The sequence below is a fragment of the Plecotus auritus genome (genome assembly GCF_963455305.1).
Source record: "Plecotus auritus genome assembly, chromosome: 2".
NCBI classification, from domain to species: domain Eukaryota; kingdom Metazoa; phylum Chordata; class Mammalia; order Chiroptera; family Vespertilionidae; genus Plecotus; species Plecotus auritus.
Window position 1 is genome coordinate 21231314 of NC_137771.1, and position 18987 is coordinate 21250300.

The following is an 18987-nucleotide window of genomic DNA, read 5'->3' on the forward strand; positions in this document are numbered from 1 at the left end:
TCGGGGTAGGCGGTGCGGAGGGAGGGGTTGCGGCGCCTGCGTGAGGCTCCACCCTCTAAGAGGCGGGGCGACTTCCTGCCAATCATTGCCTGTTTGCCCTCCCCCTGGCGCTGCCCGGGCTGCCTCGGGTGGGGGAGGTCGTGGAGAGGGGCGATAAAATGGCGCAGGGGGCGGAGTGAGGTGAGGTCTTCGCCCAGGCTTCGGCCCCGCTTCCGGAGGTGAAGTGCGGGAGGGGCGAGGGGGTCGGTACTCCCCGGCTGGGAGGAGGATGGGGGCGCCTGTTGCTTCTTTAGGGGACCACGTTCGCCGTCCGCCCCGTTGAGGGGTTGGGAGGCCCTCGCCCTGCTGGGAGAAGGGCTCGTTTTCGTCCCTGAGGTGATGGCGGCGGGAGGGGGGAGTGTCCCTGCCCCCATCTCCACGTCGGCGGGCTCTAGGTTCCCCTCACCCTGCTGAGGAAAAGGGAGGCTGTTTGGCGGCCTGAGGCGGGGAGCAACGTCGGTTCTCCCAGTCCAGTGGCGGTGGGGAAGGATGGAAATGTAGGCGGGTGGGCGCTGCCGCTACGCGGCTCCCCTACCCCACGGGGCGGAGGGTGTAGCTAGGGAGGTGACCGCGGTCTTTTTGCCGCGCCTGGAGTGCGGGGAAAGGAGAGGATGACCCGCCCCTCGGGAGAGCGGGGCCGTGGTCCCGCGGCGGTGTGGTGTGGGTCGCCATCCTCAGGGAGAGGGCTGCGGGCGCTGGCCCGCCGCGGGCAGGTTTTGCTCCTGGGGGAGGGGTGGGGATCAAGCCCGCGCTTCTCCCGCCTTCCGCGGGGTGGCGGGAATTCTCGGTCTTCTAGGAGGAGGGAGGAGGGAAGTGCGAAGGCCTTGCCCCGGGGCGATGCTGTGCTGGAGGCTGAGACTACCTGAGGGAGTGCAGGGAGAGGTCAGGCGGCTACCTCTGAAGGGTGGATTTGGCTCCCGGGAACTGGAGGCGCCCCACCCATTCCTTCCTGAGCCTGGAGGGAAGGCTTGGGCACGCAGGGTGGGCCCACAGAAAGTAATTGAATTGCCCACCTGCTGTCCTCACCTTGTTAGGTGGGCTCGGATGGTTTTCTCGATCCAAGCCGCGGGTTGTGAAAGAATTCACAGAGAAGAGTAACTGAGTAAAAAGCTTTACTCACTTTCCAAGGGCGGAAAGGGGCCAAGAGCTATGGAAAGCTAAGGGCCTATCTCGTGAGGGACTGAGGTTTTTAAGGGCTGTTTAAAGGTTAAGGTGGGGCTCTGGGGCGGAGCTGGCTCTGTTCCTCAGGCAGGATGCGGCCATATCTACTAGCAGAATAGACTCAGATGGGTGGAGCGAAGTGGTGGAAATTTACTGTGGGTCAGGTAAAAGGTGTATGGTCTCAGATGGGTCATGGGTCACACCTGACCTCCAGTGTCCTGTGAATATGTTAGAGGCTCCAACCTTTAGCAAATCTGTCTACATTTTTTTTTTTTTTTTTTTTTTTTAAGAAACCTGTTGCTGCAGCTTGGACGTTTGGTCTCCCATGCCTACATGGGAGGAGAATCCTGGGGCTCTTATCTAGTGAAATGTTACTTGCAGCAGAGATTTCCAGCTCTGGGTTGTTTTTCTGTCCTACAGCTTTTTCAGTTACCTCAAAGGGAGTTGCACAATTCTGACAGATAATTTTAGTTCACTTTGATTTTGTTTAAATGTTATGTCCCTTTTATGGAGTGGTAAAACCTACCGAGTGCCTTTTGTGTAGTGTGCCTCACACGGATTGCATATGGGGAAAGTTGGAAATCAAAGTTGAGTGGGGAAATCCTGTCCCTTGAAAATAATCCTTGCCCTTGGCCATATCTGTCAAATTCAGCTTGGTAATGATTTGGTTTTAGAGCCTTGAAAGAGGGATGTGGGGTTGTCTCTGGTGTTGCAGTTTTAGTGGCCTGAATAAAAAAAAATAAAAAAAAGCTTTGTGCTCTAAGGCAGTAGGTCTTTTAGGTATGATAAAAATAGAAAGGGAGCCAGTTTCTGAGGTTGCAACCAGGAGGTTAGAGAACAGCGAGGGCGGACGTGGTAAACTGAAGTGTGAAGAAGGGGGTGGACAGGTGAGAGACATAGAAGGACAGAATAGGGTCAGAAGGGATGGGGAACAGAGGAATTAAGAGAGAGACTTGGGAGATGGGAAAAATATTCTTCCCTTAAAAATAAAGAGATCCGAATATTTTTGGTGGAGGTTACAAAGTAAGTGCCAAGAAAGGCAGGTGATGGTAGAATGGCAGACAAGTACTAAGGCTGTCTGTGGAACTTAACTTTAGAACTACAGTTTTATCTGAGATCCTACCTCCCTACAAATTCATTAAATATCAACTTTCATTAGTATAGGGCTTTATGTTGAGTGCTCTCCCTAAACTGGCCTTCATTTGATCTTCGTGATAATCTGTTCGAAGTTAACAGTGAATAATTCCCATTTTTCAGATGAGTGTTCTCATCTGTTTTGAGGTTCAAACTTGAAGTGAATTGCTGAAGTTTCTGAATTTTAGTTCCTCTATACAAGGTACTTCATTATTAATTTACAGAATTTGCCTGTTAGTTCAGATGTCTATATAGCCTAGTCTTTAATTTTGTGGCAAATGGTTGAATTCTGGGTTAATGTAGAAGAGATTAGAGCTACTGGATTAATTCCCCAACATTCGAGGGCTAGGGCAAGTTTTTACCAGTTTAGCACTCTTTTTTCCTACTATTCCTGTGTTCCTCTTAAGATTTTGAAGGGTTCAGGGAGGTGATGAGGATGGAGTGAAATGTCTGTAAACTACTTATTTAGCTTTTATACTGTAGTATACTAAGTGCTTTATATTCATGATCTTATTTAATTTTTCCAACAACCCCATGAGGTAGTATTATGTGGTCCTTTTACAGGAGAGGACATTTGAAACTTGAGAATGTAATCATTGTATCCCCACTGACTTCTAATTTTAAAATGTTTTTATTATTAAATATCTTAAGGATATAAAAAGTATAGTAATGAATACCATTATACCCACCATCCAGCTTTATCATTTTTAAATAATGTTTTTAAAAAATATATTTTTATTGATTTCAGAGAGGAAGGGAGAAGGAGAGAGAGGTAGAAACATCAATGATGAGAGAGAATCATTGATCGGCTGCCTCCTGCATGTCCCCTACTGAGAATCGAGTCCACAAACTGGGAAACTGGGCATGTGACTTTGACCAGAATCGAACCCAGGACCCTTCACTCCAAAGGCCAACGCTCTATCCACTGAGCCAAACCAGCAAGGGCCAGCTTTATATTATGTTGCCATGTTTGTTTTAGGTTGTTTTTTTTTTTTTTTTTTAAGAAATAAAACATAGATAGAATTGAAGCTCTTATGCTCCCTTGCCCATTCCTCTTCCCTTCCCACAACCAGAGGTAACCACTATCCTGAATTTGGTGTTTCTTATTCCTATGCATGTTTTTATAATTTAATGATATATGTATCTATGGTATTGTTTCTTTAACAAGTTGCAGGAAAAAAATGGGGATGCTATAGATTGAAACACAAGACATATGTCAATTGCAATGTATGGACCTTAGTTGGATAATGATTTTTAAAAAATCTTTTAAAAATATATGACATTTATAAAATAATTGGAAATCTGAACCAGATATTTTATGATAAGGAATTCTTGTTATTTACAGATGAAATGATGTGATGCCTGGGATTTGCTTCAAAATAATCTGGTAAATGGGTGGGGTTAGATTAGCTATGGTTTGGTTGATGGTAGTTGTTGGGCCTGAATGATGGTATGGATGGTATGTGGGGTTCATTATGCTATTATGTTATTTTTGTATGTGTATTAAAATGAGGAACTAAAATTATGAAGAGAATGATTTATGCAGATTAAAAATTATATGTATACGAGAGGCCTGATGCACGAAATTTGTGCATGGGTAGGGTCCTTAGGCCTGGCCAGTGATCAGGGCTGACCGATGGGGCGATTGGTGAGGGGAAGCTCCCACTGGCACCCACTTGGCGGCCTGGTGCTGCCTGCTCACCGACTGGCCCCGCACTCCAATTGCCCCGCCGCCGCCCACCGCCGCTGCTGCCAGTTGCCTCCCTCTGCAGGGCGACCGGCGGGGCGATTGTAGGGTCCCTGCTGGCACCCACTTTGGCTGGCCTGGGGCCTTCTGGCTGGGGGCAGCTCCTGCATTGAGCGACTGCCCTCTGGTGGTTAGTGCACGTCATAGCGACCAGTCGTTCCACCGTTTGGTCGATTTGCATATTAGGCTTTTATTATATAGGATTATATAGGATTACTATATAGGATAGTATTGTTTTGCTCCTAGCTCTTTTGGAACATTATATGAGAGAAGCTCAGAAGAGCCAGCTCCGTGGCTCTGGATGTCGTATGGCATAGAAATTGATGTTTTCAGTGGTTGTGAAGGATATTGGTCCTTTTTGTGTGCAGTAACCATGTTTGTTTGTTTTCCTGTGAGGTTTGGCCCCATTCAGGGATATTTCTGATGTTCTTCCATTCAGCTGGAAAATCAAGGAAGTCTGTGATAATAAGGTGGCTTAAATTATTTTTGCCACAGCACCAAAATCCTCATTAGTATCCTTATCTTTCATGTCTATTAAAAGGTGTAGTGAATTTAGAGGGCTCTGCCATTTGCTGACTAACCCTGGGCAAGTCTTATTACAAAGGTGGTAGAAAAAACATACACAAGAAAAAATCATTGCCTTTGGAAATATACCTTAGTTTGAATCTTTGTTCTAGCATTCTTAGTTCTCTGTACTTGGTTGAGTTACTTTATGACTTTGAACTTTAGTCTTCCAAGAGTGAAAATATATTGAACTCTTCATTTGGTCAAGCAGGTGCTGGAGTGAGAATGGGGATAGGGGCTCAGAAAGGGCTTCTCAGAAATGTAGCTGCTTAACCCCAGTGTCTGTGATACTTGTGCTTTACAACCACAAACTTTATGTAAAAAAGAAATTTCCAAAAGTCAACTTTTCTTACTTCTGCCTAAAGAAATAATGTTAGAAAAAGTCACTGGGCAGAGAAATTACTTTTCTCTTCAATGAGGAACCAGCTCCAGTGCCTGGAACTCTCAGAACAATTGTTGGTAAAATCAGAGAAAAAGTCTTAGCAGCACTACGTTTAAATACAACAGAAACCTTAGTTTCTTTGATAAGATCTGTGTTATAGAATTAAGTTGAGGGGTTAAATTAGAGCTGTAAATGTCTCTCAGTGTCTGATTTATAATAGGTATTTAATATTTCTTTCCTTTCTGTCCCACCTCATTTCTAAGATAAAGTTTAATTAGTTCCTTCTTTCTTTTATTATCCCCCCCTAGTTTTATTATCTTAAGGTGTTCAACATAATGATTTGATATATGTACATATTGCCATATAATCTATATATTTAAAAGCCTAAATGACTGAATGACCAGTCGCTATGATGTGCACTGACCACCAGGGGGCAGACGCTCAATGCAGGAGCTGCCCCCTGGTGGTCAGTGCTCTCCCACAGCAGGAGCACTGCTCAGCTGATCCCAGGGTGCCAGATGCAGGACTCACGGCTTGCCGCTGAGAGCCTCTCCTGATCGAGACTGACTGGGTGCAAGCCTGCGGCAGGTGCAGTGGGCCCGGGATGAGCGGGAGTGGCAGGCAGCGTTGGATTGCTGATTTTGACCCGATTGCCGCAGGCCATGCTGAGGGACCCCACTGGTGCACGAATCCATGCACTGGGCCTCTAGTTATAAAATAACTTTAGTTAACAACATCACCTCACATAGTTACAGTTTTTTTTCTTGTGATGAGAGCTTTTAGGATATATCCTCTTAGCAATTTTCAAGTATAAAATCAGTGTTGTTAATTATAATCACCATGCTGTGCATTACATAGGTCCCTTTTAATTTTCAAATTACTTCCCTTCTAACTCTTTCTCTGGTACTTTGTTGTCCATGCCATTTTACATTTTTTCATAGTAGTGTGTAATTTTAAATCTTGTCTCCTGGCAAGTTATACATCCTTTGAGTGTAGAAATCATATCTTTATTTCTTAGAAATTTTATAGAGATGTATTATCTAGCTCAGTGCTGTGTGATGATAGTAACTCAGAAAATGTTTTCTGTAAGAATGTATGAACTAAAGCTAAAATTACAGGTGTGGTTTGGAGGGAAGTAGGGTAGGCAAAATTCACAGTAAAAAGGCTATCATGAATTTCCCAGATTATTGAGTTTAGTGTTTAATTATTTCTTATAGCTTTTCAGTTGTTTATATGAAATATGTGAAATATTAGCTTTCTCTCATTTTCTCCATTAGAAAATAATTATAGATCAAATTCATCATTAGCTGTTTGAAAACTAGGTTTTAAACTAGTAATATATAAATATTCAATTGGAAAAGTAAAATGATACCAAAATCTCCTTTTGACCTCTCTCAATCCCTCCACATGTTATAGCAGTCATCAAATTTGTGTTTACATTTTTTTCTATTTTTGCATCTATGTATCTATTGAAATGAGACTTTTGTATGTATGGACATGAGTAACTTAGATCTTGGTGGAATCTTAGACATTGCCTGGTCCCCTTTTCCATCCCTTCTCCGTTTTATAAATGAGAAAACAAGTACAAATGGTTAAGTGGCTTACCTAAATTATTATAACTAGTTAGTGACAGAACCAGGACTATAACCCAGGTTTTTGGACTCCTAACCCAGGATTCATCCTACTAGAGCAAATAAATGATAACCTTAAGAAAGTACAAATTGTTGGAACAAAACTAGTTCTTTAGTTGCATAATTTTTTCTCTAAAGGTTTTTCTTTTATGTTTTGACTCAAATTTAACTTTCTGGTATTAAAAAAAATCAAGATGAAAATTAATAGATGGAGCACCTTAAAAGCATAATACAGTTGACTTTGTAATTAGCAGAGTTGAAAGTGATGAGAAGATCCTCTAATTTTCTTTGTACCTTCAGGAAGGTGGGAGTCAATCATTTTGACAAGTCGGCTGAAAGGAACAGCTAGCAGGAGCTGAAACCTTTTTCCATTTGGTCTCGTGGCAAAGGCAGAGATCACGCCAGCAGCTCCACACAGTATGGAAGACAATTCTTATATTCTTAATTAAAAAAATTTTTTTTGAAAATAATATGTTTGTTTTTTAAAAAGTGTAAACTATGAAAATCCAAACATTTTACATATTATATTTGTATTGTTTGTATGTTGTGGATATTATTCAATTATAGTATATACAGATCACATTGTCTTTTTAAATACAGTAGTCCCCACTTGTCCGCAGGGGATATGTTCCAAAACCCCCAGTGGATGCCTGAAACTGCAGATAGTACTGAATCTTATATATACTGTTTTTCCCCTTTTTATGCATACATTGTCACTTAATGGGAAGTACTTTACAGCTTCTCTTTGGCATATATGAATTGCCAGCAATTCTACTCTTGCTCTTTGGGGCCATTATTAAATAAAATAAGGGTTATTTGAACATAAGCACTGAAATATCATGACAGTCCTTCCAATAACCTACTAAGTGACTAATGAACAGCATAAAGAGTGTGGATATGCTGGACAAAGGTATAATTCACGTTCTGGACAAGACAGAGTGGGAAGGCACGAGGTTTCATCACACTACTCAAAACTTAAGAATTATTTCGGGCCCTAACTGGTTTGGTGCAGTGGATAGAGCATCGGCCTGTGGACTGAAGGGTCCCAGGTTTGATTCCCGTCAAGGGCACATGCCCAGGTTGTGGGCTCAACCCCCGGTAGGGGGTGTGCAGGAGGCAGCCGATCAATGATTCTCTCTTATCATTGATGTTTCTATCTCTCTCCCTCTCCTTTCCTCTCTGAAATCAATAAAAATATATTTTAACAAAAAAAGAATTATTTCGGGAGTTTCCATTTAATAATTTAGAACCTCGATTGACCTTGTGTCTGAAACTGTAACTGCAACTGTGGAAAGCAAAACTGCAGATAAGGGGAGACTACTGTAGTTTAAAATATACACAGCATGAATATACCATAATTTTACTTAACTGATCTCCTGGTGATGGGCATGTAGATTGTTCAATATTTAGGTATTTTGAGTAATGCTGCTTTGGATATCCTTGTAAATGTATCCATGTGCATTTGTATAGGTATTTCTGTAGAATAAACTTCCAGAAGTGAAATACCTGGGTAAATTGGTATTGCCAAGATAACTATCCACAAAATATTGTGCTGACTTACACTCTCACTGACAGAGTATGAGAGTGCTTTTTCGCACATCCACACTAACCTGGATTATTATGTCTTAATTTTTACCATATTTATAGGGAAAAAGGTATCTCATCGTTCTATTATGTATTTCCATGATTCTGATAAAGTTAGATATCTTTAAATTGTTTCTCATGTTACAAGTCACAGTGTAAAGAATTTGAAATGTGAGGACACTACCACTCTATAGAGCAGATTGGAGTTGGTAGAAAGAGTATTTCCTGTTCCTCAGTGAACCTGCCTCTTATTTCTCCAGATATGATGTGCCCACTAGTGCCCTCTAGGGGTCCCTTGGATGAGGATATATTGGATGACTCCTTGCTGGACCTGAGTGAAGGAGAAGAAGATGATGGCCATTTCAGCTTCACGGAGGAAGAGATAGAGAAGTACTTGCGGGATGATGATCTATCAGATGAGGATGAGGAAAATTCATTGAGCAGCCGTGTACCAGTAGCTGAGACTCCTGGCCTCTTCAAGTTACCTCAAAGTACATCAGTTGGTCAGGGACCAACTCCTACGAAACCATTAAACAGACCCTTTGCACCAGAAAAGAATCTTGTAAAATTAACAGTTGTTGCACCATTTAATCCAACAGCTTGTGATATTGTGCTTAATAAGGACAAGACTGATACATCCAAAGATATTGAAAAACGCTCCTCCCTTGGAGAAGGGATGAGAGAAGATGGTCTTAGCCCAAATAAGAGCAAACTTTGCACTAATTCTGAAGGGATCATTCCCAATAACTCTCCCTGGGATGGGCCCTCGCTCCCTTCTCCTTCAAGTAATAACTTTCAACAAACTGTCCCTGAAAAAAGTATGCCTGATAGTAAGAAACCTACATCTGTAATCACTCAGATCTTGGACCATTCAGAGACTCCTCATTTAGGGTCATCCTGGAGAAATGGATCACATAAATCAAGTTGTGAAATGAAGTTTCCAGTTGTTTCCAATTCATCAAACAAAGTAAGTATATTTTTTCAAGATGAAGAGAAAAATAAAATTCTTTTCATTCAGAAGCTGTATAGGAGCAGAGCTTTGTATTCAGACAAATTGTGGTTTGAACCCTGTCTAATACCATGACCTTGGACAGATTATGTAGCCTCTCTGTTCCCTCACATTTCTTTTTATTTTTTATATTTTTATTGATTTCAGAAAGGAAGGGAGAGAGATAGAAACATCAACGATGAGAGGGACTCATTGATTGGCTGCCTCCTGCACACCCCACACTGGGGATTGAGCCTGAAACCCGGGCATGTGCCCTTAACAGGAATCGAACCATGACTTCCTGGTTCATAGGTCAATGCTCAACCACTGACCCACAATGGTTGAGCCTTCACATTTCTTATTTAAAAATAGGAGTGAATAATATTTCATGGTAAAGGGTAATTGTGTATTTGCATTAACATTCATGATATTAAATTACCATTTATTAGATAATTACTAAGTTGATGATTATTTCAGTATTATTTTTCCTTTCTTTGGGCTTCAGCCTACGCTTTGGTTATCTATAATAATAAAAGCGTAATATACTAATTACACCGGACATCCTTCTGGACGAAGCCAGGACTGTGAGGGAAGCCCAGGTCCCAGGTGCCTACCAGCAGCTGCAGGGAAGCCCGGGTGGCAGATGCCAGAGGGAAGCCGGTGCTGGCAGCCAGGGGAAGGAAGGCCTACTCTTGCACGAATTTCGCGTATCGGGCCTCTAGTATTGCTATATTAAATATAGTACCAGCTATTAGCCTCAGAAGAGCTGAAAAATCTTGGGCAATTTACTTAACCTCTTTGAGCCTGATTCCCTTTCTTCCAAATGGGTTTAATAATCCCTGCTGCTTAGGATTCTAAACCCCCTCCCCCCCACTTAAGATTGCAGTCACTATCTCATTTAAAGCAGCTATTATAGTGCCTGGTACACAGTGGGATAAGGATATGCCTCTGAGGCCTTTAGTTTAAGGGTGTTTGCATAAATGGTATACTCAGTTATTTTCTTGTTACTAAGAACCATCTTTTCTTATGCATTTCTTTTGCTCTGAAAATAAGGATGTTCTTGACAAGGATTCTGGGAAGCTGAAAGTTCCTGAGAGAATAGGCAAAGTCATTCCTGTTCTGCAAGCCAAAACAAGGTAATAGTGTAATGAAATATTCTGGTTCCTTCCTCAGTTTCCCCATAGTGTGGGAAAAAACCCTGAGTAAGCATACTTGAAGTTTTAGCACCACCTACTAGTGTGATGTTGGGCAAGTCAAATAATCTCTGACTCATCTATACTAATAAAAGGGTAATGTGCAAGTTGGTTGGGATGCCCTCACAGTAACAACCGAACAGCAGTCTGTGTGGGGCGACAAGGCCGGCAGGTGGGTTAGTGAGGGACGACCAAACGACTGAACAGCAGGCTGTGTGGGGCGACTAAGCCGGCAGGGGGGGCAGTTGGGGGCAACCAGGACGGTAGAGGGGGCAGTGAGGGGTGACCAGGCCAGCAGGGGGGTTAGTGAGGGATGACCAAATGACTGAACAGCAGGTTGCGTGGGGCAACTAGGCCGGCAGGGGAGTTAGTGAGGGATGACTAAAGGACCGACCAGCAGGCTGCATGGGGCGACCAGGCCGGCAGGGGGGCAGTTGGGGGCAACCAGGTCGGTAGAGGGGGCAGTGAGGGGCGACCAGGCCGGCAGAGGGGGGCAGTTGGGGGCAACCAGGCTGGCGGGGGAGGGGGGGCAGTGAGAGGCAACCAGGTCGGCAGAGGGGGGCAGTTGGGGGCGATCAGGCTGTCGGGGGGCCATGAGGGGCAACCAGGCTGGCAGGGGGGGGCAGTGAGGGGTGACCAGGCTGGCAGGCAGAAGTGGTTAGGGGATATCAGGCTGGCAGGCAGGTGAGCAGTTAGGAGCCAGTGGTCCCGGATTGTGAGAGGGATGTCTGACTGCCAGTTTAGGCCTGATCCCCGGGATCGGGCCTAAACCGGCAGTCATACATCCCCGAGGGGTCCCGGATTGGAGAGGGTGCAGGCTGGGCTGAGGGGAACTGTCTTTCTTCCCCCATACCCCCCGCATGAATTTTTTGCACCAGGCCTCTAGTTTTGTCATTAAAATGAGGCCTTTTCCACTACCTCACAGGATAATTTTGAAGACTAGAAAAAGACATATTAGTGAAAGCACTGTATAAATGTAAGATTTCTTTTCCTGTGTATGGGCAAGCCTGGTCACAGATATGTTAGGAGGTTAGAATAATTTTTAACAAAAATGTTAAAATATAACTGTAGAAAGTCATTTAGTCATACAACTGTCTTGGGGAAAAATTCTTATAGAGGTTGCAGATTTGGGTCACCTTTTCAATCTATGCTCTTGTTGCCAGGAGATGGCAGTGTCTCCACATGGGCCTTTTTAATTAGCAAAGCTGTTTTTTAGGTTGGGTCACATTGGCTTCCTTACAATGATATTTAAAAAATTATAAATGTATCCATGTGCATTTGTATAGGTATTCTGCTTTTGAAATTTTAAAACATTAAAAATAAGGCTAAAGTCCCTTTTCTGTTTTTTTTCTTTCTTTTGTTTGCATAATTTGAGGGAAACATACTGAATTGCTCACAATGGAAATTATATCAAAGAATATAAGTCAGGCTTCTTGGAACCGTAATAACTTGACTATCGCAATATTCTCATCCACAGACTCCTCAGTATAGTGCAGTCAGTATGAGTAAGGGCCAGATGTTGTTCTTGCCAAGGTCACCAATTTTCTAATTGCCAGATCCAGCTGGTTCTTTTCTTCTTTAAAAAAAATTGTTTTTAATATATTTTATTGATATTTTACAGAGAGGAAGGGAGAGGGATAGAGAGTTAGAAACACCGATGAGAGAGAAACATTGATCAGCTGCCTCCTGCACACCTCCCACTGGGGATGTGCCCGCAACCAAGGTACGTGCCCTTGACCAAAATCGAACCCGGGACCCCCAAGTCCGCAGGCTGACGCTCTATCCACTGAGCCAAACCGGTTTTGGCCAGCTGGTTCTTTTCTGTGTTTATCACATTCAGTTTTTCTGTAGCTCTATGAAGTTAGCTATTCCCTGACCTTGAATTACTCAACAAATGCTTTTTTTCCTAGGGACTAAGTTGTCTTCACTTTCCTATGCTTTGTTAACAGGAGGTTGTTAACCTCTTCTTTTTTCTCTCAACTCCATACTTGATTTCAGCTTCCTATGACTAACACTATCTTATGTCACTGAATCTTAGAGAGTATTTTGCTTCTGAAATTTAGTTGTTCTGATTAATCAGCAGTATATATCTTCTGTCAATAAAACATTATACTCATAATTCTAATCGACTGTTTTTCCTTCTGGTTTGCTTTGTTCCAGGACTAATGTTTCAACATTTTCACAATCAGATCTAGAACGGAAGAAGCAAACTTATGTCAGGAGTGTTTTTGCTCATATAAAAGACTCAGTGGATTCTAACCAAGGTAACATGGTAACCAAAAATGGCATGTACAGATGTGATGGTACTGTTTTTCCAGTATAATATCACTTAATTTTCTTAAATTGGTGAGAAAGATAACTTCCATACCCCAAAATTTTCACTTCAGGTGATTGCCTAACCAGATTATCCGGAAAGTGGCTGAGCTAACCTTAACGAGGGGTCCAAAGAGACTCATACCAGTACATGAAAAGTACGTTCCCCATGGTTGAGGGGTGTAACCAGACCTATACTTTTTTGCCAGGGATTTGTTTTTTGTCTGAAAAACAGTAGAAGTGGATGACCAGGCACTGCTTAGTAATCATTGATTTTTATTTGGAATTATTTCCCTCTTGTCTTTAGCATTTAAACGTAAAAAAGCAGGCATTTCAAATTACATCCTGCATCTTGCCATCTGAATAAAAACTCTTTTTTTTTTTTTTTAAATATATTTTATTGATATTTTACAGAGAGGAATAGAGAGCTAGAAACATCAATGAGAGAGAAACATCAATCAGCTGCCTCCTGCACACCTCCCACTGGGGATGTGCCCGCAACCAAGGTACATGCCCTTGACCGGAATCGAACCCGGGACCTCTCAGTCCGCAGGCCGACGCTCTATCCACTGAGCCAAACCGGTTTCGGCTGAATAAAAACTCTTGAAAGGCTCTGACTACCTTCCTGATCCTTTAAGCTGAGTCATCCCTAGTTCATTAAAACCTATTGCAAACCAAAATGGCTAGCTAGACTTTTTCTCTAGCCACCATTCATCCTGAACTATTGGCTGATGGGAAAAAAACTCCTAAAGGGAAACTGGGCTGCACTGAAGGTGCAGAAGTTAGAGAGATACTTACAAAATAATTCCTTCTCATAAAAGATCACTCCATATTTTGTCATCTTTGTGTCTTTCCCTATTTAGCAAACCTATCTCGAGTACTTTCAGTGGTGCTAATTTTGAAGATTAAGAATAGTAAACTTAAAGAGAAGTGAGGTAGAGTCTTAGCCCTCTGGGAATTAATAGCCTAGAGAAGAAAAGGATAATTACACTGCAATATGGATTAGTGCTCTAATATAATTATATATAAAGTGCAGTAGGAGCAAGGAAAGAGCCCTTCTGTTTGTGTTTGGGGAGAGTTGGAAGATGGGAGAAGAAGGATGCTCTAGGTAGGCTCTACAGAGAAGATAATTAGTTCAGTTACTCTGAGATCACTATAGAGGGCTTTTGAAGAATTTTTGGCCAAAGATCAGAGGGAGTCTCCCCTTTCTTTGACAAATCTTGAATGATTAGTGAGTTTTTCTTTTTTTGTTTTATAAGGCTATGAGTGAAAGGTTTAGAACTGTTGAGACATCAGTCAAAAGAATTTTTTATTCCATTCATTTTATTTTATTTATTTGTTTGTTTATTTATGTTAATACTCACTAGAGGATATTTTTTCCATTGATTTTTAGAGAAAATGGAAGGGAGGAATGAAGGGTGAAGAGAGAGGAACATCCATGTGAGAGAGAGACATCGATTGGTTGCCTTCTGCACGTGTCCCAACCAAAGCTGGGACCCAGGTACCTACCCTTGTGCAGTAATCGAACCTATGACCCTTAGATGCATGGGCCAATGCTCTAACCATTTAGCAACACCAGCCAGGGCCAGGTGCTTTTATTTTTTTTCTCAAAGATTTTATTAAACAATCAAATACTACTCATACTGATTGCTCAGCCCTTTGGTTTGTGAGATCCCTTTACTTGAACTATTTTAAAGATCTGATGGAACTAGGGACACTCCCCCACTTGCGCATACACACACACACACACACACACACACACACACACACACACAGTCACTGGAGGGGCAGATTAAAAGAAGTTTGTCTATATGCAGCCTCTGTGGAAGAGGCTTGATCATTTTATTTAAAATATTTGTTATTGATTTCAGAGAGGAAGGGAGAGGGAGAAAAAGATAGAAACATCAATGATGAGAGAGAATCATTGGTTGGCTGCCTCCTGCACACTTCCCACTGGGGATCGAGTCCACAACCTAGGCATGTGCCCTTGACCGGAATCAAACCTGGGATCCTTCAGTCCGCAGGCCAACGTTCTATCCGCTGAGCCAAACTGGCTAGGCCGCTAGGGCATTGATCATTGTTTTTTCTTTCATGAGGTGACTTACTTTCTTTTATATAATAGATAGTTGGCACTGATATATGCAATTATACATTTTTCTTTCTCACTTGGGGCATTTAAAAAAAATTTCACAAGAAAAGCAATGACCAGCTGCTCATTTTATAGCATCTTTTCTAATCTCTTCCCCCATTCAGCAGTCCCTCTCCCATTTTATCACAACAATCTATATCCCATAAGAAGCAGCTAGAATAGCCCTAGCCAGTTTGGCTCAGTGATTAGAGTGTCAGCCTGTGGACTGAAGGGTACCAGGTTCGATTCCTGTCAAGGGCATATGCTCGGGTTTCTGGCTCGATCCCCAGTAGGGGGCGTACAGGAGGCAGCTGATCAGTGATTCTCATCATTGATGTTTCTATCTTTCCCTTCCTTTCTGAAATCAATAAAAATATATATTAAAAAAAAAGAAACAGAATAACTGGTATAGAGGAAAGGCAGAATATTTTAGTAGTTGGGAGAATAAAGTCTAGTCTAAAGTTAATTTCTGGGTTCATATCTAGCACCATTACTTACAGGCTGTGTGACTTTGAACCAGTAAAAGCACAGTTTTCTCATAAAATGGGGATAATAACAAGGCTTATTTAGCATATGTGAAAATTACTTTTTAAAAAATATTTTTTATTGATTTCAGAGAGGAAGGGAGAGGGAAATAGAAACATCAGTTGATGAGAGAGAATCATTGATTGGCTGCCTCCTGCCCGCCCCACACTGGGGATTAAGCCCACAACCTGGGCATGTATTCTGACCAGGAATCAAACCTTGACCTCCTGGTTCAAAGGTTGATGCTCAAACACTGAGCCATGCCGGCTGGGCTCATTTTATCAATAATGTGAATATTATTGATACAAGATATAATAATATAATTCACCCTTTAACTCCATTATTCTAATATAGGTCTAATCTCTCTTTAGTTTAGTGCCACCTGGTTCTTCAATAGCATTTACAAAGAAGTGGCAACCACTATGATATCCCAGCTAATGGAAAACTTTGTATGAAATAAGTTCTTAAGTAGAAAAGGACCATTAAGATCTCTTTAATCTCCTAACACACAATTCTGTTCTGTGTATCTTTGCCAAGTGACCATTCAGCCTTTGCTTAGAGTTCTAATAGTACAAAACTCATTACCTCATGAAATAGGCCATTCATTGATTAGAAAATTGTTAGAAAGTTATTCCTTACATTGAGCCAAACTCTGCCTTCCTGTAATTTCCAGTGGTAGTTCCTAGCCCTGCCCTCTGGGATCACAAAAAATAACTGCTGTCTTCCATTTACATAATGTATTTTAAGGATCTTTGCCTGTTAAATATCTCAAATTAAGATTTTTAATGATTATAAGTCTAACTTGTTATTCCAGCTTGGATAATTAGGTTGTGTTTATTTTCCTTAGCAGTGCTGCAGTGAACATTCTGGTCAAGAAAGGTTTATGTAGCCCTAACCGGTTTGGCTCAGTGGCTAGAGTGTCGGCCATCAGACTGAAGGGTCCCAGTTTCGGTTCCGGTCAAGGGCATGTACCTTGGTTGCAGGCACATCCCCAGTAGGGGGTGTGCAGGAGGCAGCTTATTGATGGTTCTCTCTCATAGATGTTTCTAACTCTCTATCCCTCTCCCTTCCTCTTTGTAAAAAATCAATAAAATATATTTTTAAGAAAAGAGAAAAAAAGAAATGTTTATGTATAGCTCTTATATCTATAGGACGAATGCCTAGAAGTGGAAGTGCATAAACATTTTTAAAACTTTTGATACATGTTACCAGATTGTCCTGCCCTCCCCAATTGTATTTATTTTTACTGTCACCAATTTGATAGGTAAATTTTAACAAATTTTGTTTTAATAATTAGCTTAAACATTTTTCTTATGTTTATTGGCGATTTATATTTAATCATAATTTTTTTTAGTCTAGTGGTTCATTTATTGCAAAGTTCAAGCTGAACTTGGAATGGAATTTACAACATCTATTTAAAGTAAATAACTTACCTGAAATACAGATCTGGCATAGATATAAGATGTGAAAATCAAAATTAATGACTTGAACCTGTATGTTTCATTTGCTCACAAACTTGCACACCCTAATATTCTGCAAAGAAGACAACTACAGCAAAAGAAAAACTTCCCTTTTGCAAATAAGACTAAAAGCATCCCTCCAAAGAGGACAAAATTAATCATAATTTCTTAAAATCATCTAATATTCACACCATATTCCAATTTCCTTGTTTTTCCAAAAACGTCTCTTGTAAATTGTTAAAACAGGATCTAATTAAGGTTTTTTTATTAATTTAATAAATCTTTATTGTTCAGATTATTATAATTGTTCCTCCTTTTTCCCCCCTATAGCTCTCCTCCACCCAGTTCCCACTCCACCCTCTGCAATTAACCCCCCCCACTGTCCTTGTCCATAGGTGTATGATTTTTGTCCAGTCTCTTCCCACACCCCCCACAGCCCTTTCCCCCCGAGAATTGTCAGTCCACTCCCTTTCTATGTCCCTGATTCTATTATATTCACCAATTTATTCTGTTCATTAGATTTTTTATTTACTTGATTTTTAGATTCATTTATTGATAGATATGTATTTGTTGTTCATAATTTTTATCTTTACCTTTTTCTTCTTCTTCCTCTTCTTAAAGAATACCTTTCAGCATTTCATATAATACTGGTTTGGTGGTGGTGAACTCCTTTAGCTTTTTCTTATCTGTGAGCTCTTTATCTGACCTTCAATTCTGAATAATAGCTTTGCTGGGTAGAGTAATCTTGGTTGTAGGTTCTTGCTGTTCATCACTTTGAATATTTCTTGCCACTCCCATCTGGCCTGCATAGTTTTTGTTGCGAAATCAGCTGACAGTCGTATGGGTGCTCCCTTGTAGGTAACTAACTGTTTTTCTCTTGCTGCTTTTAATATCCTCTCTTTGTCTTTTGCTCTTGGCATTTTAATTATGATGTGTCTTGGTGTGGTCCTCTTTGGATTCCTTTTGTTTGGGGTTCTCTGTGCTTCCTGGACTTGTAAGTCTATTTCTTTCACCAGGTGGGGGAAGTTTTCTGTCATTATTTCTTCCAATAGGTTTTCAGTATCTTGCTCTCTCTCTTCTTCTGGCACCCCCATAATTCGGATGTTGGTATGCTTGAGGTTGTCCCAGAGGCTCCTTACACTATCTTCAAATTTTTGGATTCTTTTTTCTTTTTGCTTTTCCGGTTGAGTGTTTTTTGCTTCTTTGTATTTCAAATCTTTGTCTTGATTCTTGCGGTCCTCTAGTCTGCTGTTAGGTCTCTGTATAATATTTTTTATTTCATTCAGTGTATGTTTAATTTCTAGTTGTTCCTTTTTCATATCCTCGAGGGTCTCGCTAAATTTATCGGCTTTTTCTAGGAAATTCTTGAAAAACTTTATAACCATGGTTTTGAACTCTATATCCAGTCGTTTGCTTTCCTCCATTTCTTTCATTTGTGATGTTTCTTTGTCTCCGCATTTTCGCTGCCTCCCTGAGTTGGTATAGTAGCTTTGTGTGCTTGGTGTCCTATAGGGCCCAGTGGCTCAGCCTCCCCAGTTACCTGAGGTGGACACTCTTGGTGCACCCCTTTGTGGACTGTGTACACAGCGTTGTTGTAGTTAAGTCTTGATTGTTGTTGGTATCATTGGGAGGAATTGACCTCCAGGCCAATTGGCTGTGAGGATCAGCTGTGTCTACACTGGGAGAACTTCTGTGCTGGAGACACCCTTATGAGACAAGACTTGCAAAATTGCAAAAGCCTCTGTGCTCAGCTTGGATGGGGAGGAGTCTCAGGGCGGAGCAGAGAGCCTTGGCTTCCCGTCAGCCCTGCCCTATGAGGCCCCTGCTTCTCAGTGTCTCTTGGTAATTGCTGCAAGCACCTCTGAGAGAAAGCCGCCCTTGAGTTTCGCCCGCTGCCAGACAGTCCAGTTTTACCCCGAATGAGTCTGGGTTCCCAGAGTCTCGCCCGAAACAGGAGCTCAGCGCAGTCTGGGGCTTCCGTCTCCCTCCCGCTTGAGAAAGCCAGCCATGCACTCAGCTGCCAGTCCTCTCTGCGCTCGCGTCTCCCTACCTCAGCCTTTTGCAGCTCCTCTGAGTCTTAATGTGCTTTTCTCTTTCCTTTTAGTTGTAGAATTTCCACTCAGCCAGCCTTCCTGTGG

General features: G+C 41.8%; 1 protein-coding gene across 1 annotated transcript in view; it reads left to right on the top strand.

Moving 5' to 3' along the window:
• Window positions 1-98: 98 nt before the first annotated feature.
• Window positions 99-18987, top strand: part of S100PBP (S100P binding protein) — a 38175-nt gene continuing 19286 nt past the window's right edge. Inside the window, exons 1-5 of the mRNA XM_080657005.1 lie at window positions 99-218; window positions 6959-7075; window positions 8503-9209; window positions 10284-10366; window positions 12584-12687. Of these exons, the coding sequence (XP_080513131.1) occupies window positions 8505-9209; window positions 10284-10366; window positions 12584-12687 (892 nt within the window). The 5' untranslated portion in view covers window positions 99-218; window positions 6959-7075; window positions 8503-8504. The remainder of the gene's footprint in view (window positions 219-6958; window positions 7076-8502; window positions 9210-10283; window positions 10367-12583; window positions 12688-18987) is intronic.